The following is a 26,936-nucleotide window of genomic DNA, read 5'->3' as shown; positions in this document are numbered from 1 at the left end:
ATATACCTGAAGACATCGTATTGTTGTATATTTGAACAAATAATGAGTAAAGTACAAACTGTTATGGACTAATGATTTTTTTTAAAAAAAATAAAAAGACAAAAATGCAATTATATCTCTGGTAACTAAAAACAGTCAGGCAATATAACCTCAAACACATGTCTAAAAGGAAGAGAAATTTGGATTCATCCACCCATGGAATGGTAGAGCATGGTCAGACAATCGGTTGGATGGTTCGTTTAGATGGTTCATCCTCGATCTACATCGATAATACTGAAAAGTGTTATCAAACTTTCACATACATTGTACAATAATAAACATGGGAGGCTATTAATATGCATAATAGTTTAAAGTCACGTTCTTGTGATGCTCGATATACGTCATATCTGATTTCCTGATGTCATGCATATATAGAAACTTGGCCTTAATCGAAATAAATTTTCTCCATCGGATTCTAATAAATTAAGGAAATTCTTGTGTAATGTATGCCTTTTAATGTTCAAATAATGATTACGTATGCATAATTTTCAACCAGATTAAAACATGTAATAAGAACGTGTGCTGCTCGCGAGTCACACACAGCACGTGTCTCCAGAAATTGCGTGTCAACAATCACACATTGAAAGTTAATGTTTCATTATGTATGGCGTTCAAACTAAAGTGTGTAAATATAATTGGCGTATACTATCACTGGTTACAGTTTTACAGGTAGGACTGGTTATAGATCTGTCACTTAAGTTAGTGGCAAAGCTATGAATGTATCTTCACCGATGTTAACCCGGATGCTAAATACTTTATAAAGAAGATCCCGTTAAGCAGAAAGTCATTGTGCGGAATAATCATTGACTATATAATATATGATCCGAAGAATACAGGGAACAAGTGTAAGTACTTTTGAATATCTGGACAAAATATTGCTATTTTCTTTAAAGTTGATAAATGTTAATGACACCTAAATCAAAATGTGACCATACTAAATGTTAGTTGTTGTCGCTTGCATGAGCTATAATATAAACCCTGCAGAACCTGACGTTTATAAACGGAAGTAAATCGCATTTGCCATGATGTGCAAAATATTATGTTTTCAATTATAAGTATGTCCCCGTTCTGTCAATGATAATTTTTGCAAAGACAAGCAATGTACTGCGTACAAGCAACGCCTGTCCTAACCATAATATCACAACAATCGTAGTGGGTATACAGCCGTTCAAAAGACATTAAAATGACAGTGTTAATAAAATGACAGTGTTTCTTAAAATGCTCCTGTAAATGACTCCTGGTACTTCGTTTTGAACATTTTTAACTCGTATGCATGCAAAGTTATAGAAGAGGAAATCATTTTACTAGACACAAAATGTTACAATTCTCAAAATAATCATTCAGTATCACGTGCAGAAAAAATTAATTTATTTCAGCGACAAACCACTGTTCGTACTATTTGTTGAAAATGGTCTACTCTACGTGGTCTACACTGTCTGAATTTACTTTGGTGTACGCTACTCGGTCTACACTGCCAGAATTCACCTTGGTGAACAGTCAGCTTCCTGATACGATACGTTTCCTGCATACTATTATGCATTGGCTGTTAAACTGGTTCTGTTTCTTCATCTCCTTGTTTTGGAAACGAGAATAATTAGACTTTTTCTCAGCTGTCTAGCTCCACTGTTTTTGAACAAACCGCAATCACGTGATACTCGCCTGTCAACCCGTTTATGATACGATGGTCCATCATTAATTGCTTTAAATGTTCACTCCTTGGCTCTCCACACTACATTGTGCCCTAGACTAAACGAACTGGGACTACATTCATCATTACCTAAATGTAAACAGAAGAGAAAAAAGAAACGTTGTTTCAAAGCTGGCCGGCGTAGAACAGGAAGAAGAATTCCAGTTATCTCCCTTATTTCGGTACAACCATTTAAAACATTTTCGACCGTTAATTTAGATAACCTAATTCAAATCCCAATTAATTCGTCAACGTTTATGTCAACTATCCAAGAAATACCTCTGCGCATTGCATTATTCAATACCCAGTCAGTAGGACCACCGGAAAAGCGCACAGAAATAGTTAATTTTATCAACGACGAAAATGTTGACATATTATTTTTGACAGAAACGTGGCTAAAAACATCAGGCGATGAGCCCAAGTGTGCGGATCTAACACCCACTGGTTACTCCATCAAGTCGTTCCACCGTAATTCTCGAGGAGGTGGAATTGCTGTCATCACAAAGAACATGATAAAACGTCTGAACTACACCACAACATTCAATTTCGACCACACATCGTCTGAACAAGTCCAAACCACACTCACACTGGAGCAAAGGTCTGTCCATTTTTTTCTGCCTATACCGCCCTCCTACTAGTAGAAAAAACAAGCTGGCTGACTCTCTCTTTTTGAAGCAGTTTCCGAATCTCCTAGACTATGGAAATTCGAAAGGTGGCAACCTGATTATTCTTGGTGATTTCAACTTTCACTTTGACTGTCCCTGAAACTCAAATACATCAAAACTCATAGATTCCATTAATGTTTTTAACATCAAACAATCGGTTGACCAACCCACCCATAAACATGGTCACATTTTAGACTGGATTCTTCGTAGATCTGATGATGACATTCTACGGTCCTCCCTGGTATCCCATGACTTTGCATCAGATCACATCTGCATTATATGCCATCTTGACGTATCAGTCCCTAACCCTCCACCTTTATTTGCTACTAAGAGAAACCTCCGGATGATAAATAGAACCAAATTAATGCACGACATCCAAGCTAACCTAACAACATGCTTACACCCTACCGCAGAACAACTCGATAACTGTCTGTGTTCATTACTTGACAAACATGTCCCAGCTACCAAGTGCAGAGTATCAATTAAAAAGTGTTATCCATGGTATAGCAGTGTTAGGGACCAGCTTCGCACTGCTAAAACAGACCGCCGTAACGCTGAGAGGCTCTGGCTTTCCAACAGACTCACTATTCATAAACAAATCTGTGAAGTCTCTAAGATGAACGTCACAAATATAGTCCATGCAGCGAAATCAGCCCACTACACTACTAAAATCATGGAAAGTTCCAGCTGCAAAGAGCTCTTCGAGATTACTAACAAGCTAATGTCAAGGAACAAATCTACACCACTTCCAATTACCTTCTCTCCAGTCGACCTTCCTGATATATTTGCAATTTTTTCCGTGACAAAGTAGAAACCATTAGAGATAAACATGACACCACAATTTCAATTGACTCGTCGTCACCATACAGTTGGGATACAGAATTACAGCGGCAACCATTAGCAGCATTTGAACCTGTTTCTATGGATTTCGTACGTACAATCCTGATGAAGAGTGCACCAAAGTCATGTGAACTTGATCCAATTCCATCATCACTGCTGCTTGAGTGCTTAGATCCAGTATTGCCTTCACTAACTGATCTTATTAATACCTCTCTCATCTGGGGAATTCCCATCATTTTTCAAAACTGCCATTGTAAAGCCTCTGCTGAAAAAAACCAACACTAGATCATAACGATTTAAAGAACTACCGTCCAGATTCTAATCTCCCATTCATTTAAAAAATCTTAGAAAAAGTTGTTCTATCCCAGATTGTATCTCATCTAAATTCAAACTTTTTTTAGCAATGTACAATCTGCATATCGCCCTTACCACAGTATTGAAACTTCTCTTCTAAAAGTAGTTAATGGTATTCTCTTTGCGTTGGATTGCGGAAATAGTACAGTCCTCACCCTCCTTGATTTGTCTGCAGCGTTTAACACAATAGACCATGATATATTACTTCACCGTCTCTCTCCAGCATGTATTTGGCATTCATGATACATCCTTACTGTGGTTCAAATCCTACTTGGTCAACAGGACACAAATTGTATCTGCAAATGGAATACACTCCAACCCAGTTGATCAATGTTGTTGTGTTCCACAGGGGTATGTTCTTGGACCTGTTCTCTTCATTATATACACTCAGTCCCTCTCAAGTGTCACAGATCATCTTCCAGTGTATCATCAATTGTACGCTGATGACACGCAAATATAAAAAACTAGCCACCCAACTGAAGTTGATGCTACCATTCAAGGTGTAGAGAGGTGCATTTCTGATGTGAAATCATGGATGACTTGTAACAAGCTGCAGATGAATGATGATAAAACTGATGCCATTCTGATCACATCACAAAGACTTTCTCATTCACATCCTTTACCTCATACAATAAATATCAGCAACGCCAACATTAAAATCACACAATCAGTACGAAACCTAGGTGTTACTCTGGACAGCACTCTCACATTGTACTAACATGTCATGGACATATGCAAGGCTGTATATCTTGAGCTGAGACGCATCAGTTCAATTCGCAAATAAATTTCAGTTGATGCCACTAAAACACTTGTGTGTTCATTAATACTTTCAAGACTGGACTATTGCAACTCAGTTCTGTCTGATTCATCTCAATATCTACTCCAGAAACTTCAAAACGTTCATAACACAGCTGCTCGGATCATACTTAGAGTACCACGATCAGAGCACACCTCCCCGCTGCTCTGTACGCTATACAAGCTATCCATTCAATCCAGAATCAAACACAAAATTTGTTCTCTGTGCTATATTTCACTGCCAGACTCCAGTCCAACAGACCTATCTGACCCCACCCATGTGTACACACCAGCAATATACTTACGCTCCTCTTCTGACAATTTTATACTCATTATTCCAAGTATGAAAAAAGTCATATGGACAGCGTTCTTTTGCATACCAGGGCCCAGCAACGTGGAATGAATTGCCCATTGAACGTAGATTCAAAGCCACAGGGATCACATTCAAGAGTGCTCTCAAAACTCACTTATTTCGACTGCAAGAACAAACTTAAAGACCTAATAATGTTTCTACCTTAAATATTCTCAGCATGATTTTTCTATGTTTTCTAATTTCATGGTGTTTGCTTTTGTAATCATATCATTATATGTTTTTTTAATCTTATAGGTGTTGTCTAATGTTATAAAGCGCTTAGAGCTTCTAAAGATTAGGCGCTATACAAAGTCCTCATTATTATTATTATTATTATTATTTACGTTAAATGGACTAACTTGACCAACAATATGGCCTTAACAGCAGAAATTATTGATCTCATTTCGTACAATCATTGATAATTATTAATTCAAAATGGCATTTTGTCCCATTTTCCTTTGAATACATCATTATTTTTTTTTGGTTATATCTGTAAGGCATTTAGTTTTTTTTCTGAAAAGAGCCACACGGGTACGAATATAACTTTTCCGTAGATGCTATAAATGATCTTCAAAAACATTATAAACGTGCATCGTCCCAGCATTTAAATACAACACTGTTTTAACTAGGCTCTTGGACATCACCTACAGCGTGATTCGATTGTTTGATATCTATATATTATATTTTTATAATATAGTTTTTATTTAAGTCATTTCAGTTAATGACATTTTTGGTCGGTTCTTTAATTATGTGGCTGGCCTGTACTATAAGAAGAGCACATATATGTACTTTCTCCATTCGTATGCTTTTTCTAAAAAAAAATTATTTTACAAATCTCCCCTTGTTGTGAAAAGAAATCTCCAACAAAACTGTGTAAAACAATTAATATCACTGTAAAGTTGTTTCCAACTTCCTTTCGTGTAAGCTTTCGTACCTGACAGTCAACATATATATAGTATATGTGTACATGCAGGATTCGAGCACCTCTGTATTGATATACACATTGAAATATGTTGCAGGTTTTAATAATGAATGAGTATGTACAAAATGTTATGGACTGATCAATTTTTTTTAATAAATCTGATGAATAACACGAAAATAAATATTGGTATCACGTGTAATTAGAAACAATGTAATAGTTTTGCTTCGGAAAGATCTCCAAAAGGAAGAAAAACATCTGGTTTATCCAGGTAAGGCTTGGTACTGTATATTCAAACAGACACATCACTCTGATGTTCAAGACCTTAGTGAAAACAGTATTGCATCAACTATGCTGCAAAGTTAAAGTTACAAATAAATCCTGTTTTGATATGCATGTCCTATATATTGTCCTCTTTGAAGTCTTCTGATGATTTTGTAAACCATGTACGAGTTGTCGTCCAAACAATCCACTCCAGTTCTATAATGAATTTGATCTCACCTTTAACGGATTCTCGAAGCATGATATCCTGTACCTATGAGGAGATTTTAATAGAAATTAAATTATTATCGTGACTCGTGACCCACTTGTCTAGGATAGTATGGCACTGGGGAAACGACAGAAAATGAATATAGACAACTTGTACTTTTTTTCCTCAAATAAACCACGTGTTTCCAGGCAAAGCCTCAACACACGCTGTCACGGAGATATCCAAGATCTAGCCAGGGACAACAAAACGAGGGAATACATTTGTATTATTTGTTGGCTTTTCTTAATGACTATATGTTATGTATATTTTTATTTGTACCTGACTTGGTCCAAAATCAAGTTAATAGTGTATCTGTCCACTAACATCCATTTTGAAAACAACATAAAACAGCTAAACTTATCCCTCTTATTGTTGATTAAATATTCACATCATTATTAATGGTAAACATATTTATAGTCTTGATTCTGATCTCAGAAGCGAATAGAATGGAAAATGCTACCATATGACAGAATATTTTCTGAAAATGGTAATTGCGACCTAGGTCAGGTAGAGGGGCAGATACTATTGTCAACTTAAAGAAGTACACTTTCGAGCCTTAACATCTGAAGCGGTATCATACTTTTTTGTGTTCAAGTTTTGGTCTTGAAAGATTAACATATTCATATTATAATCCACTAGAGTTACAAAGAGTTCATTAATATTATTGGACAGAAATTTTAAAATGGAATAATAGCGAATTTAGACAAGGAATATTTGATTATGTTATTGCGATGCATCAAACGAGTGTAAGCACATTGTGATAAACTCTGGTGTTATAAAATATAAGTAGTGTGTGGCTCATTTAAACATAATTTTCACACTTCTAAACATTAAACATTCAATTTCAGTAATTCATATATATATATATATATATATATATATATATATATATATATATATATATATATATATATATATATATCAGTGGTCAACAAAATGGGATAGATTTTAATACGTATATGAAGACATAAAGGACTTGTAGAGTTGCTAGGCACAATAAATAACTGTAAAAATATTTTAATATCACGTTTAGTGATTTTTGTATTATTAATATATTGTTAATCTGGGTGATTGTAGTTGGTACTTACTTCGTACGGGGTTGTATCCCGTTGTCAATGTTGGTCCAAATCGGTCTTTCTGGTCGTTGTGTTTTGGCCTCTTTTATATCCCCTAACACTATTTAGCTTAATATATTCGTTTTCTGGGATAAAGAGTTAAGTTCAGATGTGAATATCTTCACATCAAATGCCCAAATAAAGATTAACTCCACTGCCAAAGTATTTGTGTAAGTGCGAATCACAATTCACCCGCCATAATACTTTTGAGCGTTTCTAAAGTGTTGTTAAGTGTCAATCTATATACTCATGTGTTTCCCTCACGCACTTACGACCAAGGTTTTTCCCATCAATCTCTGCGTAAGACCAGTGGGTCTCAAGGGTATAAATACCAGTCGTGTGACGTATTCTGGTAGACGCATTCCGACCGGCAGAGAGACTATCTATATGAAATAAAAGGGCAGTGCAATAGAGCTAATACGACCGCGCTATGCTTACTATAGAGATCACATTATACCAATATAAACCATTACAGACGATATAATATTCCAAATTCAACTAGATACATATATTAAATTATGAGTAATGTTGCAACGGTAAATAACTAAACGTGTATACAAGGGAGTATTCATTGTACTATTCCTACAGGGAGTATTCATTATTTCCATATTACATTAAAGTGACATTTAGTTTGGCTATAAAGAAGAAAAACAATTCCAAATTTATATTCCAAAGTAGTAGTACATTTTAGACCATAGCAATACTAAACTCACTGGGAAACACATTTGAGTGGTATCGTTTTTCGTGTTCTATAATTCAGCTCGTTATGGGTTGTACTCTTTCCTGAGAAATACATTATTGGTTTGTAGTGATTGTTTTATTATGTACGTTCTTAACTTTGCTCTGAGCCACACTATTATGCAATTAAAGAAGTTTAGGTATTATCTATTCGTTTGGACCTATTTCAGAGTTCTGACTTCATTCTTGATTCGTTCCTGCATATGGTACCTTAATATCTACCATTATTAGGGTTTATTAAATTTTTGAAACTTAAATAGCTTTCCAGTCTTGTGATTAAAATCCCAAGTTGACATCCAGTAAATGCTGACCTTGTGCAGACCTATAGCTCGGGACGCTACACACATCATCACAATCCATGCCAATGACACATTATTATGCTCCAGACTACAGGCACATCAACACATTTAATATCTGAATAGATTTGGAATACTACTGAAATTCAGAACTTCATACAGCGATACCTGTGTTAGAACGTTTATGACTTTTTGAGATTTAATTCACAATAATGTAGGTTCTTCTTAAATGATCACTTTACATGTAAAGAAAAGAAAATATTTGCTGAATTATATAAAACTAATTGTTTTTCTCCTTTTACGTTACTTACTTTAAGAAGATAGTGTCGTAACAATTGTCAACGATACGGCCCTCAGTACCATCGAAATCCTAACTTTCTTGGCCGACTCGACGATGGACAAAACGTTGATAGACTTAGTAAGGTCGTAGATAGCATATCAAACAGAATGTCTCAGGAAAACGTTGGAATAACAACAGAAGCCCACAATGTGCAAAATCTATTCTATACAAACACATCCACAAGCATTTTGGCCCATGCTGACAAGAAGATGAAGTACCATAAATATCAGAGATACTAATATCACTAGATCACTCTAGAAAAAACAAGGGCGACAGAAGCGATTGCAATGGTAATCATGGCATCTACTTGCCAACAACGTACGAAAGGTGTTAGCTCAAATGCTCCTGCACAGTCTTCAGAAACTTGCGACTTGAGTCTTCCCTAAGGCGCATTACACCTTCAGAGAAGAAAGGTCAACCATAAAATAGGCAAGAGAAGAGAGGGAATAGCAAAGGCCACACTAAATAGTATTTACTGACGTCACAAAGGCTTTCGACTCTTTCAGCGGAAGTGGATTGTTCAAGATGCTAGAAAAGATCGGATATCCCCAAAGCTGCTGAACATGATACAGTCCTTCCATGAAAACATGCACGGCGCATTTCAGTTTCGTGATTCATCTTAAGACGCTTTGAGATCTCGATTGAACCAGAGATATATTCTTGCTCGTGCACGGTTTACCGCTCCGGTGACCTAGTGGTTAGAGCGTCCGCCTCGGATGCGGGAGGTCGTGGGTTCGATCCCCGGCCGAGTCATACAGAGACTTAAAAATGGTACTAACAGCTGTGTCAGGATAATGTGACTGGGTGGGACATCATGCTACATGTCTGCGGCATGATGCCCCAGTGCTAGACATCACTATAAACTGCCACATTGCAGACATCGTAGCGATATGACTGAAAAATTGTTAAAGCTACATTAAAAATCAAAATCACATCACATCACATCGTACACGGTTAGTGCTATCCTGCTCTCTTTCTCTCTCTGCTAAAATACGCTTTTTGCTCATCAACTGATGGAATCTATCTTCACACAAAGTCAGATGGGAACCCAACAACCTCGTAAGTCTCAGAGCTGAAACCAAAATCCGGAAGGTTTTCATCCGTGACTTAGTGGTGAGGTAGAGACAAGGTACAGAAGCTCATATCCAAATTCTCACTGACTGATTTTCAGATCCTTGCCATAATTATGACTTTACCATAAATCTTACAACGACGGTAGTGACAACACAAGCTGTTGAAGAGCTACCATCGATCAATATCAACAAGTAGGAAATTCACATAATTTGAGTCTACTATCACTGAGCGGTACTCCCGCAGAGCGGTACTGCCGCACTGAAAAGCAGCTGCAACAATATCTAGTCTTAACATGAGGGTCTGGAGCCTCAACAAGGTCAATGGACCATTGATCAGGCCTGAGTTTTCAGCACGCTTCACTATTATCTCACTAACAGAGTAGTTTAATCGTCTTTCACCATCACCTGGAAGAATACAGTTCATAACACAGAGGTTAGAGAGCGTTCACACATCCCAAGCATGACCATACTGATAACAGCGTCGCCTACAATGGTTTAGATAACTACGCTGAATGGATCAAGAACGCATAACAAATGATATCGTATACGGCGAGCTGTCCTCCGAAATAAAGGCTGTCAAGTCATCCATTCAAGAGTTTCATAGATGCGTGCAAAAAAGATTGTATGGCTTTGGACATCAATGTGGACAGATGGGAAGAACTTGCACAGCATCTAAGGAGCTAGAGGCATGAGCACAAACAAAGACTTAAGTGACGCGAGAGACACCAATTGAAAATAAACATAGCGGAACAGAGCGTGCACACATGACAAGACGAAACAACACGGAAATAGAATATACCAGCTACAAGTGAGACGGGTGCAGCATAGTCCCATAGTTGAAGATTCTCCAACACCCATTGTGTGTGTTATCTCCCATTTTAGTTTACACTATTTTATTTATATTTATCTATATCACTGCGGTTATTATACTTGTCATGGGCTACCCGTATCTACCAGCTAGATGTAATACAAACGACTAACGTAAACCCTTTAGTACTATATCTTTTACATATGCTTGTCTAATGAGTAATCAAAGTTTTCAGTTAGCCGTTCTTCGAATTCAGTATTTGTATTTTGTCCTTGTCCTGCTTAGTTTTCTTGAGTTGGTAGGTTTTCTCCCACTAGTAGTAATTACCTATGTTTGTTTGTACTTTTCAATGCTTTGCATATAATCAGACAGGTAAATGTTAGGTCCATGTCTATAAAAAAATTCAATGTCTGTAAATGTTAGTCAACCTTTCCATAAATATAGTACCTAGTATCTAAGGCAGTCTACAAGTATGATATATCTTTTAAATGGAGTATTTTCTAAGAGGTAGGTATAATACGGTAGTCCATTTTTTTCTTCATACAATTGTAATGTACATCACTACAAACACTTGGTATTGAGACGTTGCAAATTTCTACTCATTCTGTCCGAAGGAGACAGGGCCGGATAAGGGAAGGGGTGAAGGTTACATGATTTCCGAACACCTTAGGCCAAAAGAAAAACCAATGTACGCACATAAACGTACAGTCACTTTCCACTTGAGGTTTGGCCATCCTTTTATTCTTTGTATCAAGCATACTCTGAGTAAAAATACACATAGACTTTTTCTTTGGTGCCCTTTAGGAAAGTCAGGGCTATTTTGAAATTTTGGAAAGCCCTCCCCCAACACTTGACCTGATCTGGCAGACACCTACATGTGAACACAATGACAGCAAACATAAATGGTAATGCTTGCGTATTTATCACTCTGGAAGAAATTAATAAGCTCTAAAACAATTTGTTTTACTATGCACCTGTTCCGTGCAAACATTTGTAAGTTATCTGCACTATACATTAAGGTAAAGTATACGATAATAATCTGGTGTACGCCTCTGATCCAATATCCAACTAAATTACTATTGTCGGGGTACTAAACACAATAGGTATGGTACTGATTACTGACAAATCCTAATATCGTTTGTTTTGCTGATACACATTCTGATTTGTTGCTTTCTGTCTCATTGCACATGGGACAACAACAATATGCATACCAATAGCACCATTCGGTATAAGATACATGTAGTGTAAATAGTATATATGAGAGAAATTAATAAACTGTACTGTTCACGAAATAGACGTAAAACAGGAAACGGATATGACGTTATGATTCCAGCTTGTTGATATAACAAACATGAATTATATCACGTAGTTCATGCAACAATCATGAAGTAGCCCAACCGATCTGTAATAAAGCGTAACACAGTGACTGGCACCATATGACCGTACTATATTTACATTGTGATGCAATAAAATGCAACTATGTGAACACATTCCCATGACGATTTGTACAATAGTGTATAAAAATATTAGTTACCCCTTATTAAAAATCTACATTGTCTGATGAATCTAAGTTTTGCTTTTATTTTAAATTTCCAATTTGTCAAATAACACACTGGAGACTGATATATAACTGATATGTGTTGCATTTTTCTCTAAACATAAATGGCGTGCACAGCCTAGTGAACTGCACAGTTTTAGTGTTTAATTTCTTAAAATCAAATTATAGCAAGGATAAAGGGGGGAAAAAACGGCAATATGCCGATTGAAAGCGTACGGTTCTAGTACCATATTGTGTATCTATTTATTTATTTATTTGTTTGTTTATTTATTTATTTATTTATTTTAATACAAAGAAGATTGGTCATGTTTATCTACTGCCGTACATAAATAGATGTGTAGGTAGATAGATGGATCGATTATTTCATCACAGTTTATCTTATACTCAGTGAAATATTTTTGTTGGAGGTACGAACTCTTCTAGCAACTAGATACTATCAGGCGTCAAAGCCTAAAAGCATTGTTGTTGCTCTAACAATGTAAATTATTTAATCATTAGATTTTATCAAATGGGTTTCTGGCATTCAAAACATCCTAACCTAATACCTGCACCCGAGGAAGAAAACGATACCAAAGGCAACCTACAGACTACGGTTGAAGAGAATACAGACACAGAGGATGCTAATGAGCTGGACGATGATGAAATTCAGCTTGCAAGTGATTTCCTGCACGAGATCATCAAAGAGGAAACGGTACTGTTTGAGTTTCTTCCCTTACTGTGTTACGATATTTTAATTTTTTTGTTTGGACGATTGTATTTATTTGTCAGATGAAAACAACTATAAATTTTCACATATTTAAAATAGCCTTTGCTGAAATTATTTTGCACATTTTCAGGATTATTTCATTCAAAATATAGCAATGTTTCACTGAAAGCCCAAATAATTTAAATCCTTCTTATTTCATGCAGACAGAACCAAATACCTATATATTTTATTATAATTATTATGAAGATATCAATATATATGTACACAACCTTCAGTTATTTGTGTGTCAATATTTATATTGTGCTTCTAATTATTGTCCATGATTGCAGACTGAAAAGGACATTTTGTAACAAAACATTGCATAAATAACTTTTGTTAAGGATTGTAGATTCTAGTTTAAGAGACAATTGAGGTCACCTAAGGTACATCTGGTGAAGAGTGGTCAGTGTTCTCTTAAGTTGTGGTTCCTAAGTTATATCGACAGAAAATTCATAGTCTACCCAATGGAATTCTCTTAGCGTGTTATTTAGTGGTCATAAAAACATACCACAAGATCTGAATCATATTTAGTAGTTTAAAAGTAAATGCGAGTTTTCAATTTACTGTAAATGTTGTTACACTTGTCAAAGCGGGTAGGAGAAAAACAGAGTCAGAAAAAAAATAGGGCTCATCGGCAACATACTCCTACATCTGACGAACCATTAAGCAGAATAATGGTTGACACTCTCTGTCCCTTACCAAATATCAAGTCAGGCAATATATACTTGTTGATCATAATCTGTGCAATTCTTTTGAGGAATGTTAAAACTATTGTAAAATCGTTGATAAAGTAGTTTGCTACACTCTTTGGCAATCGCACGTCTATCTAGTCTGATCAGGGGTATCATTTCATGTCTGGAGTACTCCAACAAGTTATACATGAAATAGTTTAAATTATCTGCTTTCGCCCTAAAGTCAAGGGTTATTCGAAATATTTCATCAAACTTTGAAGACTATAATTCGATCATATGGCTTTGATACAGGAACAGATTGGGACAAAGATGCTCGATTGGTGTTCAGTGCTGTTCGTGAATGCTGTTGGTTTATCAGTTCAAGACTTGTTAGCTTTTATATATTGTGATATGGTCTTTAGACATACTTTCTGCAGACCATTGAAGTTATTAAAAAAGAAAATTCCGTCAAACAATAGCCAGAAATTACTCGTCTTGACTATATCTCTGATTTCAACCATTAGATGTCAAAGGCTTGTGAAGTAGTAAATATCATCTTCACTCTAAGCAAGCAAATATGAAATGAACATAAGACAGAACAAGAACGGACGAAAGATTTCAGCCTGGTGATAGCGCCCTCTATTGCAGATATCTCAAAATCAAGTTCTTGTTATATAGTATGATCCTTATACAGTTGAAAAAGAAAGAAAATGATTTGAATATAGCCCAGTTATTTGTCCAAATCGTTTTGTTTTACCTGTCTCACATTGTAAGTATTAAACGATAACGTGCAATCTGATTGTAGTGATGTTGGTTTAACCAATCTTCGGAATTCAAACGGTTTAGACAATCTTTGACCAGGTTTCAAATTTTTAAGGTAATACAGGAGTTGTATCTAGTAACTTAAGAGTTAATATTGACGGTAGAATTCAATGGTTTACCCTATCCAACACTAACAAATAAAATCTACCATGAAGTTGAAATTGTTGATTCTACACCTGTGAAAATGTATTCACAAAGGACGAATCATCTCAGGCGGTAATGCATGAAAACAGAAACTGTATTTGTTCAAGAATAATTTAAATGAACCAAGTAAAATTGACTTGCACGTGTTGAAGTACTATATTGCATTATTTTGTATCATTCAGAGACATCTGCCTGTGTAATTTGATTTATATTTATATCTGATTAACATGTAAGAGAAAATTTTATGGCATGAAACTTTCTTTCTTTTTATAAGAGTAGTACATCTATATTTGTGCTTAATTTTTGTCCGTATTTATATTGTGTGCTTAACTTTCCTGGCCATCTTGTTGTACGTGACCATCTTGTTGTACCCTTGTGGTTTTATGCAAGGTTCTGACAAAAAGAAAATTAATCATTATTAACTTCAATTCAATCTCAAAATCATTGTTAGATGTGTTCAGATACAAGTTGAGAAGAGTCATTTATTTAAAATGAATTCATTGTATTTAAATCGTGTTCATTGATATTTTGGAATAAATATTATGAATTCATTGAAGGACATTATTTATTATATCGTTGTAATACATCATTACTCTTTGCAAATCAGCTCTTTCAATAGTATTTACACATCAACATATTTAAGACTGGAATACATTCGGAACATTCTACACATTTTGTATACTTGTGATAGCAGTTTTAATATTATTTGAGACTGAATTCACAATACTGAAAGTTCCTTTTAAATGTTCACTTTTGTGTTCTAGAGAAAAAGATTATTTGCTGAATTTCGCTAAACTTGCTGTTTCTCCTTTTTCTGTTACTTGGTTTAAGACCAAAGGGTATGAACACGTATATCATATGGAAGTCAACAAAACTGAATACAGCTAGTACAATAACAAGCTTCTATCGCTGTTGTAACGATAAAATATCTTCTAGAGAAGCTATTTTACTCTCTCATTATAAAAGTTTAATATATGGTATATTTATTTTGTCAGATCCATGTTCCAGTATCTTTGCCTGAATATCGAAAACCCTGCCCTCCGCCCAACAAGAAAGAAGACGTATTTGACAAAAAGGACTACATTGATATTGACAATAAAGCCAAGAATGCAAGTAGAACATGTAGATGTTTCGTTGTCTATAATTCTTAAAGTGGTTCTTTAAAAATCGAGATAATGCTATTTAATATTTGGGACTTCTTCAAGCATGATGTTAGGATCGTCCTTGCGGCTTCGCGATTTAATAGTGTCCTTTGGTTTAAGGCTGGGCTCTACTGATCATATAAACTTGTGAGGGAGTGGCAGAAGTAAGGAGAAGCTGCTTGCATTAACAAAAGCACAATGGAGAGTATGTTGGTATTCCTCTATTTACTGATGCTGAAAGTTATTTGAATAATGTGCTTGTGGATATTGTACATGATCTAGGCAGAGAGGTAACTAAACTGACCGCTCTCATGTGTTAAGAAAATGACCTTGAATTAACCAATAGTACACTATATTTGGAAGTTATCACAAAAAAGAAAGAGAAACTTGGCAGATGATAAAATATGTGTTTGGTAAAGCGCAATTGATGAAGTAAAAAAGATATAAAAAGTAAAAATGTTATCTGCTCTTTTTGACAATTAACTTCTGAAGTCCAATAAATAAAATGACCTTGCGGAGCTAGCATTCTTTTATTGGTCCAAATCTAAATTAAGGCCAAGCTGTATACTATATAACCATCAATATTAATACACGAAAAGAATAGGCATGAAAGGTTCTGTCAACAATACATATGATATACAAGATCACCCTAAATAGCCATTATGAACACTGATACAAAGCTATAAACAAAATCTGTAAAAATCAATCCAAATATATATATATATATATATATATATATATATATATATATATATATATATATATATATATATATATATAGATAGATAGATATATAGTAAGTTAGAAATATTTCTTATAAGAAAAATCCTAGAACGCTTGGCGGGAACGAGACTGGCGGGACATAAGCATATGTAACACATACAACATACAAACATAGATGGATAAACATTAACCTATCATGCAAACAACTATACAACCGACTTAAAAACATTTAGGCAAGACAGTAAATCTTTTCGAGTTGTATGAGTGGCCCTGAAAAGGGCCTTGTGTACTTTATTTAGCATCATTTCGTTAACATAGAATGTATCGCATGTGTCTTCTTTTTTTCTTCTCTTCCTCAAACTTTTTCTGACTTCTGTACCGTAGATGACGATTCTCTTTAAACAGCCTTGTCTCTTTACATAGATTCTTCTTTTCTAACAATTGTATTGGTGATCCGGATGATTGTCCGAGATGATCTGACATACAGCATCGACGAAACGAGAGTAGATGATTCTACGTTGTCCACATCTTGTGACGAGAACAGGTGAAGTGAATAAAGTGAACGGGGTATTTATAGTGAAAGAGCGGATCGAAACAGATTGAGTTTATTCACCAATCCAAACTCGCGTTAAAAAAATGCAGTCACATTCCCTATATAGATGCGCAAACGTCTGTGCGCAGTGACTCCATGCGACAGAGTTTTTAAACATGACGTAAACTAAGAAGACGCTGAATTGGGGTGCACCGTCTGTGGAGACCAAAAGCGATGTCATAGCAGCGGATACCAAAGTCAACACAATTCTATTTCCAGACGAGGTCGATTTTAATTGGGATTTAGGCGATATTATTTTTCTTTTTCGCAAGAATTTGTTCCGGTACTAGTGTCTTCGCCATCTTTTCCTTCTTTAACACACGTCGGGTATTTTACAAAGAGACAGGAAGAAGAATTATAGAAATTTGTACAGCAGCAGAAAGAAGCCGAACAAGCTCTTTCAACAATGAAAAGAAGAGGCAAGAAGAATGAAATGACTGGAACAATCAGAAGAAGCAGCAGAGAGGAGGAGGACAGCGAAAGTCAAACGGTGACTTTACTCTTAGACATTTTGGAAGAGTCAAGAAGTCTGAAGCAAATGTATCAGACGTTTCTTATACGATCCAGGAGAAAACATCTTCCAAAGCCAAAAGACCTAACCCCGTCGACACACATGCTGCGTGTGCGATACCACCCCTAGTGATTTCTACCAAATCATCGACAGTAGCCAGTCCAGAAGTAGGCCTTGGCCGTGGCAGAGGCTTAGGGCAGTTACTAAGTTTGTATGTTTAAAAAGCAACGGTCCTTTTCAGGGCCACCCACTTCTCTCGAAAAGAGATCGTATTCATTTTGCCAAACTCAAATACCTTTTATAACCCATGATGTACGTGTGTGAGTGAGTGTAGTTCCTTATTCTAAAAACTCAAAACCAAAAGACACTTACTTTTTCTATCTGGTCTATTCTGTTACAAATTTTACAGTCCAATATCACAACACACCACTTGACAAAATGCAAAGACTTCTTCGGTGTCTTTGTCACTATCTCTCTCTCTCTCTCTCTCTCTCTCTCTCTCTCTCTCTCTGTTGTTTAAATGTCTTCAATTTTGTTTTTTAGAGCATTCTCAAGACCAGTGTCATTTCTCGTGACAATGATAACATGATCTTGACTTTTGTTTCTTCTGATAACTGTCGTGCTTTTATGACGGTCTGGACACTCTCTAGCCTAATGCCCTTTCTTCTTATTGACACAGCAAGTATCTTGAATTTATATCGAAAGGAGGGGTAGTAGTACGTCGGCTTGTCTGAAGAAAAGTTTTGTATAACACCTCGCAAAGCTATGACCAGAATTTCAATCCGTGTGGGCTCTTTCATCGTTCTGATCGGTTTGAGAGTGAAATATATACTGGAAGGAAAGAATCTAGCCCTTTATATATATATATATATATATATATATATATATATATATATATATATATATATATATATATATATATATATATATATATATATATTCGCATCATTTTCTGGAGAAAGAACAAGAAAGCAAGAGGCAAAAATGTGACTTATTCCCTCTCACAGTAGCTGAAGTTCTGGCTCAAATTCATGCCAGCGATTTTGAAGATGGCATGAGTGAGTCAGAATCGAGACAAAGAGAGACTACATCCAGCCAAAGTCCACCACTATCACCCGAAACGTACTGCCACATTAAAGAGACGGAAAAGCGTTCCTCTAGAAAATTTAGAACGACGGCTTGCACGTATATGGTGAACTTAAAGATTTTAAGTCCGAAGTACGAACGACGTCTTACACAGATACAGTGACGTTTAAAGATTTTAAGTCCGAAGTACCGTTGGTGAAAGCAGAGGGGTTCGTTTCGGTGGTGTGCAATTCTTTGTTAACCACAATAAAACGGCAATACCAAGCCAAAGAAGAACGATCGCTTAAGACATTCCATTCATCACGACAGTTTGAATTCCACCCTTTGGATCGAGTTAACCAGCCCATTAAAATTTACACCTTTCAAAATCATCTATAATATTCAACACGTGTAACAATCCAATTACAAATTTCACAAGGTACAAGACGCAAAAAGGTGTTATTGGTTCTCGACCTTCTCAGCACCGAAACGAGCCTCGTCCGAATTAACAATCCTCAAGGTGTGTTTAACCCGTGTCATCGTGATGGGATGAACGTATGCAGACAAAAAAAACGCGTTAGAATTGAATAAGGGCTGCAAAACTATTCACCGATTGTACCGAGCCAAAAAACGAAGAGAAGCAGAACTTCTCTTACAGCAAGCGGTGCTTACTTACCAAGACACACAAAGACATATCCTGCGGCATTCCTGAAATGCAAAAATTGCAAGACGTCTGGACTTCACGCCTTTGCCTCTGTTGTTCCGAGGCAAAGCTTTCAAAGACGGAAAATACTTTCACTTCTATCGTCACTGCGAACATTTTAATGTCATTCCTAATATCACTAGATTCCTGGGATACAGATGGTAATGTGAGAAATGTGAATATGGCCATAACAATAGAGAGCAACACAAGCATTGTGGATCGAAATGTGAGGGATGTTTGGCATTTCATCCCTGTCTGGACGAAGGACAAGAACGAGTGTATTCACCTGCTTGTCAGTACACGTTTGTCAGCTCTGCCTGTTACCAACATCTCAAGATACAAGGTTCACAACCGACATGTGCTTGTCAACTCCTGAGATTTGTGCCCTACTTGTGGACAAGGCATACATACCAATAATGCCAAGGCTCTGTATGTCCAGGAGAGAAAAGATGTAGCCAAATATTGGACATGGAACACGAATGCTACATTCAAAAATATCATTCCAAACATCAAAAGCAAGATGTCCAGGAGAAAGGAAATGTCATCTTTTTCGATTTCGAATGCATGCAAGAAACCAGTATTCACATTTCTAATATCTGCGTGGCTCACAGACCGTGCGGGAAGTGCATCCATGAGCTTATCCTTAGTCATTGCCCTCACTGCAGCAAGATTCCTGGAAGACGTGAAAAAATCTTTCGGGGATCGAATAGAGACGTGGAGCCAAGAGGACATCGATCGTAACGGAGATTGTCATTGCCATGGCACGGTGATGGCTCACAATTGCTCGGGATACGATGGGCAATTTCTTTTCATATACTATACAGAACAAAGTACCGAACGTCCTAAAGTGACTTTGAAATGAGTCAAAATCATTTCCAAGCAAGTGGGACAAGTGCAGTTTAAAGATTCGATGGGTTACTTGGCCATGCCTTTAAGTCGAATGCTTCAAACGTGGAATGACAGAAATGGCCAAAGATTATTTTCCACACTTTTTCAATACCTCAACAGAGGAGGCGAAAAGACCATCAGAAGTTATTATGTGCATAGTTGGGACTTAGAAAACCCCAAAATCGTGTACGAGTTTACCAGATGCCAATTTCTTAGATATCCCCTTTGCTACTCTCAACGTGACACTAAAAATCAATTTTTTCAACGTACCATGGAAGATTTGTACGATGCCACTTGTCAGCGACGCTTGAAGTTAAAATAGCAAGGATACCAAGTGTCGGTAATGTGGGAACACGAGTACCGTTTGAAAACCGATCCCGAGTATAAACGCATCGTGGAAAGTTAAAAGCTGGTGAACCCTCTGAAACCACGGGACAGTTTGTACGGATGACGGACAAATGTCACCTGTTTGCTGTACTAAGCCGACAAGGAGAAAGGAGACGAAATTAAATACTTGGACGTATGTTCGCTATATCCTTACGTGTGCACAAGGTGTCGCTTTTCCGCAGCTCACCCTCAATTGGTAACCGAAGAAATAGACCGGGAGAACATTTGACAATATGAAGGATTGATCAAGTGCAAAGTCTTGCCACCCATAGACTTGTACCATCCCGTTTTACCTCACCATTGCCAAGGACAATAGTTGGTTTCCTTTGTGCCGTACTTGTGCCGAAACGTGCAGCTAAGGCAGACCTTGTCAGCACATCCAGGAAGAACGCGCCTTGACAGGAACGTGTGTCAGCTTGAAACTGTTTAAAGCTCTCGACATGGGATACCAACTGTTAGAAGTGTAGGAAATTTACACTTTCCCAAGACACAAAAGTACCACAAGGGTGACCAAACTCAGAAATGCATTTTCCCAAACTACGCTGATGCCTTTTTGAAACTGAAATAAAACGTCAGCGGCTATCCTTCCTGGTACCACACTCCAGAAGACCAAATGAAATTCAAAAATAAATACTTGGAGCAGCTTGGCATCACTTTAGACCACGTAGATAAAAACGAAGGATGGCAGTCGTTTGGCAAAGTGATGTTAAATTGCTTGTGGGGCGAAATGGCACAGCCACCGTGTTTCCACGAGACGGAGTATTTGACAGAACCTTCCCGTTACTTCCAGATGATTCACGATAAAACCAAATACATGAAACACGTGGACATCCTTCGTGAGGGATTGATCTTACTCAATTACATAGAATAACTGGACTTTGTAGAAGCAGGCAAATTTGGAAATGTCATGATTACGGATTAATTGACAGCCCATGCTCGTTTCAAATTGTATGAAGCTTTAGAACTGTTAGGAGATCGTGTCCTGTACTTTGACACGGACAGTTGCATCTACATCGATCGCCTGGGTCAACGTTACCCTAAATTCGAAGGAGACCATTTAGAAGCCTTAACAGACAAGCACTCCGATGACAAGATTCTACGTTTTGCTAGTGGAGGTCCCAAAATAGTATATCAAACATGGAGAAATGCACACGGCGTGTAGCATGAAAGGATTGACTCTCAGTTGTCCAACCAGTCGAGTGGTGAACTTGGGTGTACTGAAACAAGCCTTGCAGTTTGGACAGGATGGAAACCTTAAAGTGACCACCTGCGAGCTGCACAAGTTGTACGTTTACCCACACACCAAATTTTCAGTCGGCCTTTGGAAGAAGTGTATCAAATCGTGTACCAGAAGCGAGTTCGGCTTCCCAAACACTTCACTTTACCGTATGGTCACGTCGATATTGTTCAACATCTAAAAAGGGACAGCGTCCAAGAACGATAGTTCCTTGTAACTACCAAGACCAAGCGAAAAAGATGAATACTTATAAACGCATGGGGATGAGGCACTAATTTCTTCCCCCAGGACCAATTATTTAGCCCGCTTTACTGACATAAACTCGTCGAGCATGCCCTGACGGGCGCAATCGACGTTAATTGAATCAGTCAGTCAGTCATGCTGGCTACCTCGCCGTTGATTAGTCAACGCCCTAGGAAACAAATGGATTTGTTTAACAACTTTTGAGACAGTTGGTATTGGATGGTGGACGGATCCTAAGTGGTGGAAAGGCTTGCAGATGAATGGAAGTATCCAGGTAGCCTAGACTTTGTGACTAGTCTGAAAATAGCGAGAGATCTGGTAAAAGGCATGATAGAGGAGGAAGTGGAGAAAATATATTAGTGATGGAACAAAGAAGGAGGTACATGATGATCTCATCAAAGTAGGGTGCTTCTTTAGAAGAAATATTGAATTTGACAGAGTGGTCTTTTGTGAAGTGGGGATTAGACTAATTAAAAAAAGCTGAAGAAATGAAGAGAAACGTACTGAAAGAGGAAGTGAAGAAGATTAAAGATAACTGCGCAAAGGAGAGAAAGGACAAAGAAAACATAAATAAAAATAGGAGTTAGAAAGACTGAATCAAAACCCGGATAAAGCTGCAGGCGAAGTTTAGATCAATGTGACATCCAGACTGGATCCCAGAGAAGGAAAATAAGAAGGGAATGATGGAGAAAGTGAGAAGATAGTGGAAGAAGTGGAGAAAATAGAAGAAGAAGAACCCAAAAGGCCCTTTCCAGAGCCACACATATGCCTCGAAACGATTTACATTCTTGCCTAAAATTATTTTAGTCGATTGTATAGTTGTTTGTGTGATATATTAATGTTCATCCATCTATGTCTGTATGTTGTATGTGGTATATGTATGTGTCCCGCCAGTCTCGTTCCCGCTAAGCGTTCTAGGTTTTCCCCGTCGTCTGGTCAAATTGAGGTCAGCCCCTTGCTACGTTGTTGCCAATCTTCAGTACCATGACGTCATCTCACCTACTCCATTCCTATTGTCCCTATACAACTATCCACTTACCTATGTCGCTATGGTAGCCCCTTACATTTCCCATGTTAAAATCCCTTGTCACCAGAGTAGCCTACGACCTTTTAGACTGGGTTATCCATTGTCGCTAGTGTGGCCCACATACATACATACATACACACACACACACATACACACACACACACACACACACACACATATATATATATATATATATATATATATATATATATATATATATATATATATATATATATATATATATATATATATATATATATGTATATGTACCATACAATATTAAAACTGTTATTTAAGAACATATCACCGGTGCGTTCACGATGCACCATATTGAGACATTATTCTCACTGAATATGCTGAAAAAAAATCATCCACACGACCAAATGCGTTCACTTAGTTGTGTTTTAATTCTTAAAGAAATAACAAAATGATCAGATGAATTCATCTTGGAGGGCAAGTGGCTTCAGGGTCAGTATATGGCTATAAGGCGCCCGCGGTGAACTTTCTATCTTGCGACTCAACCAAGGACTTCGCTTATGATAATCTGTTAAAGACACTCGGGTTGATAGCTTATCTATTTTAGTATTTACACTGTATATTTAATGATAATAAATGAATAACGTGATAATGTACTTTGCTTATGGCGCCACCTAAAATTTCGGCGCCCGAGGCTGCCGCCTAGTTAGCCTAGAGGTCAATTCGGCCCTGGGTGGTTCATGTGAGTTAAGCTTTACTATTAATAAAAAACAATTATAGACATATCATTTGTTCTTCGGATGAGTGATATCGATAGCAATAAATGCATGAAGAACGAAAGACCATTACACAATGACCTAACTGAACATTATATACCTACATTCGAAGTATGGATTAAATGTCAGAATGTTCTTAATAACATCTGTAAACGCTAAGTATTTTCATTAAAAGTTTGAATACATTCCTCCGAGTACCAATGTAACATCAACGAACCTGTACATTTAAACACTGAACATATCGTACTTTGTTTGAAAGGTCCCTGACGAGAAGACATATAGCTACCAAGAGTTGAACGACTTTCTTACGACTGGTTTGGAAACTGACCTTCAAAAGTTAAGAGTAATTTTTATGTGGCTGGGACAACAAGACATAGAAAAGGGAGATTACTCCAAAGTATCTTCCAGTGAGACACCCAAAGGTTATATGAAATTGATGATGGAACAGAAAGGGACATACGCGTCGTTCTTCGCACTATTATGTCGGTAGGTATATCATGTGTATACTATACAAAGAGGATTCATAGTATTTAATTGTACATCAAGGATAATTCGCAATTGATTAACATTACTACGGACTTTAAAGGACGTAACACGCTTTTGTGCGCGGGAAAGTCGATTAAAGGCGAAAGTTTATTACCTTTTTACTTTCTAAAGTATGTTTTCGTCTCCTTTACTTTCCATGTTTTATCTATAATATTGTAACTGTATATGTTTTATTATTTTAATTATAGTTTTATATCTTACAGTAACTCTCATAAAGTTCCTTTGCATTACGGTTTCTTAGTCAAACCAAGGGTCTCCTTATTTATAACTAACATCATTATATTGACAGACGTTCAGTATTAGTGTATATAACCCTGCGCATTACCTTATTATCTGAATACACTACCACTGAGATAATAATTTTACTAGCTTTCTTTAAATAATGTATTTGATCATGAATCTTATGCTAATCCGAGAATGTTGCTATAATATTAAAGACTATATCAGCATTTTTACTATTACTCGGCATGGATTATGTAATAATTTAAAATTTGTGAATATCATGTGATGGGTGTGCAAGATTTTCGATTTTAGTGTTGCGGGGCTACAGTGTGTAGTCATTAAAGGAAAGGGAAAAAGTATGTGCTATCAAGTTGGGATGACCGAAGAGGAATGTCAATCCCTCAACAATACCTGGAATGCCGTGCTGGTCGAGGATTGCTGGAGACTGGTCTTCCCACTCTGGGCTTACAGGGCTAGAGTGGGCTACTCCGAAGGATATTTTGTGAAAGTTGAAGATAGAGGTATATATAAAGCATTTGTTCACAATTTTAAATACTTATATGCCATGGAAATCATATAATTTACTCGGCTTGTGCAGTTTTCAGTAACATTCGGTATGGCTGATTCAATCTCATTTATGTATTAATATAAGCTCTCTATACTGGCATTCAGTGTGTGCTTCTGTGACCGCAAATATCTGTAAGCAATAATTGATATCAACGAGCAGATATTTATCATATTTGTGTGACTTTAGCAGCAGAGAAGGCGAACAGCCTCTAAGTGATTCACTCTCGAATCGTAAAAATAATCCTTCCTGAAAATCGCAAAAAAATGGCAAAAAAGGGTTGCGGCGGCACCGTGACACATATAAGGCATTCGCCCTTTCTGCTGCTATAGTTAACTAAAGTTATAACAAATAATGCAAGAGAGAGAGAGAGAAAGAGAGAGAGAGAGAGAAAGAGAGAACAGACCCTAATTGACTCACCCTCGAAGTGCAAAAATAAGCCTTCTTGAAAATCGCCAAAGAAGGGATCGCGGTGGCTGGGTGCCGAGTAGAAGAGTTCGCACTCTCTGCTGCTATTAATTAAAAATTTTATCAAGACCACTTCGATATCGTGACCTTGGGTCATACAAGTTAATTGTTATGACACCATGCGGGGTTGACTGTGCGCTAGTAAATAAATTTTTTAACGATTATAATCGAAATCACCGCTACACCAAGTCTGCTGAATATATCTCAACGTATGTGTATCAACACCATTAAACACAGCAAAAATATTAAAATTATATCTGATCACTTTTGGTATTTGTGTATATAGCTGAATAACATAAATTACATCTGTGTTTTTATGTCTTCCCAACGAGAACATCCGAGCTGGATTTGACTGCTTATCCAGTATCACATCATCGTACACGACTAAATTGTTAATAGACCCATCAAGGTCATCCACGGACGGTGCTTCATTGATATCGGTAATAAAATCAATAACATCCTCGTCGTTTATCATCCATCCTCGCACTTTCGTTAAAGTCTTTAAGTACATCGTAGCATCGCTGGTCATCAACTGACGGAGCTATCAAACGCAACTTATCCCATTTCATCCACTTCATTATCAAATTAAGTAACAAGCGTGTCTTACCAGACCCGGACGGCCCATTTATAATCATTCGGACAGAATTTGGTAACGCTGGATGATGCTTGACCGGTTCGCGATTTCTTGTTGCCGAGAAATCAGTGACCTCCATGTTATAGAAATATAAAAAATAATATGGATTTATATTGTGTGACATGCAGGGTGCTTACCCTCAAAAGTGGACTAAAAACTACAACAACAAACAACAAACGACAAGCAGTTACAGGTAAGTGTGAACGATGTGGTACAAAGAAATTTAAGTTTAATTCAACAGGCGGAGTTTTAAAAAAAGTTAACTAAGTTACCAGGAACTCCATGGGCGAAATATCCAGGAGAAAACATCTTCCAGGATATAATTACTGTTGTCCTTGTACTCGACTAGCAGCAGGGAAGTTGTACAGACCATTTTTCCCAGCCAAAATAAACGCTCCTACGCGAACTTTCTCCGTAGAAGCCTCGGAATTCAAAAATAAAGCCTTCTACGAGACCTAATTTTCATGCATTTCAGACCCGATGCATCGTGTGGTCACGCCGGGTGTGTCAGCAAATATAGCATCCAAGACAGGAAAATAAATTATCGGGAATAATTTTTTGTGTTATTGTTTTTTGTTGCCACGCGCGGCTGCATTCTCATGAATAAATTTGATCAAGACCGATACGATACCGACTTCGTGGATCATGAAGATTTATCGTAATAAAACCATGCGGCGTTGACTGAGCGCGGCTGAACAAATTTTTAAATTTATTTATATCCATGTCACCGTTGCACCAGGT

General features: G+C 37.0%; 1 protein-coding gene across 1 annotated transcript; it reads left to right on the top strand.

The window, feature by feature from the left end:
• Positions 1-749: 749 nt before the first annotated feature.
• Positions 750-26,735, top strand: LOC149802106 (lim and transglutaminase domain protein ltd-1-like). Its single transcript, XM_089956893.1, has 6 exons — positions 750-884; positions 12,607-12,799; positions 15,486-15,599; positions 24,020-24,246; positions 24,841-25,049; positions 26,671-26,735. Exons 2-6 carry the CDS (start codon positions 12,617-12,619, stop codon positions 26,733-26,735), a joined length of 798 nt encoding a protein of 265 aa, XP_089813019.1. The 5' UTR covers positions 750-884; positions 12,607-12,616.
• Positions 26,736-26,936: the final 201 nt, after the last annotated feature.

Source organism: Sinohyriopsis cumingii, chromosome 4 (genome assembly GCF_028554795.1).
Source record: "Sinohyriopsis cumingii isolate HCF-2022 chromosome 4, ASM2855479v2, whole genome shotgun sequence".
Lineage (NCBI taxonomy): Eukaryota > Metazoa > Mollusca > Bivalvia > Unionida > Unionidae > Sinohyriopsis > Sinohyriopsis cumingii.
The sequence above is the reverse complement of the archived record's forward strand: the minus strand, read 5'-3'. Positions and strand labels throughout refer to the sequence as shown.

What these genes read in the sequence shown, in the direction of transcription:
- LOC149802106 (XM_089956893.1), top strand. Translation starts at nt 12,617, where the DNA reads ATGGGTTTCTGGCATTCAAAACATCCTAACCTAATACCTGCACCCGAG. An exon ending in TTGACAATAAAGCCAAGAAT is followed by an intron (nt 15,600 to 24,019) that starts GCAAGTAGAACA and finishes TTTGTTTGAAAG; the next exon opens with GTCCCTGACGAGAAGACATA. An exon ending in TGTGAAAGTTGAAGATAGAG is followed by an intron (nt 25,050 to 26,670) that starts GTATATATAAAG and finishes CATGCATTTCAG; the next exon opens with ACCCGATGCATCGTGTGGTC.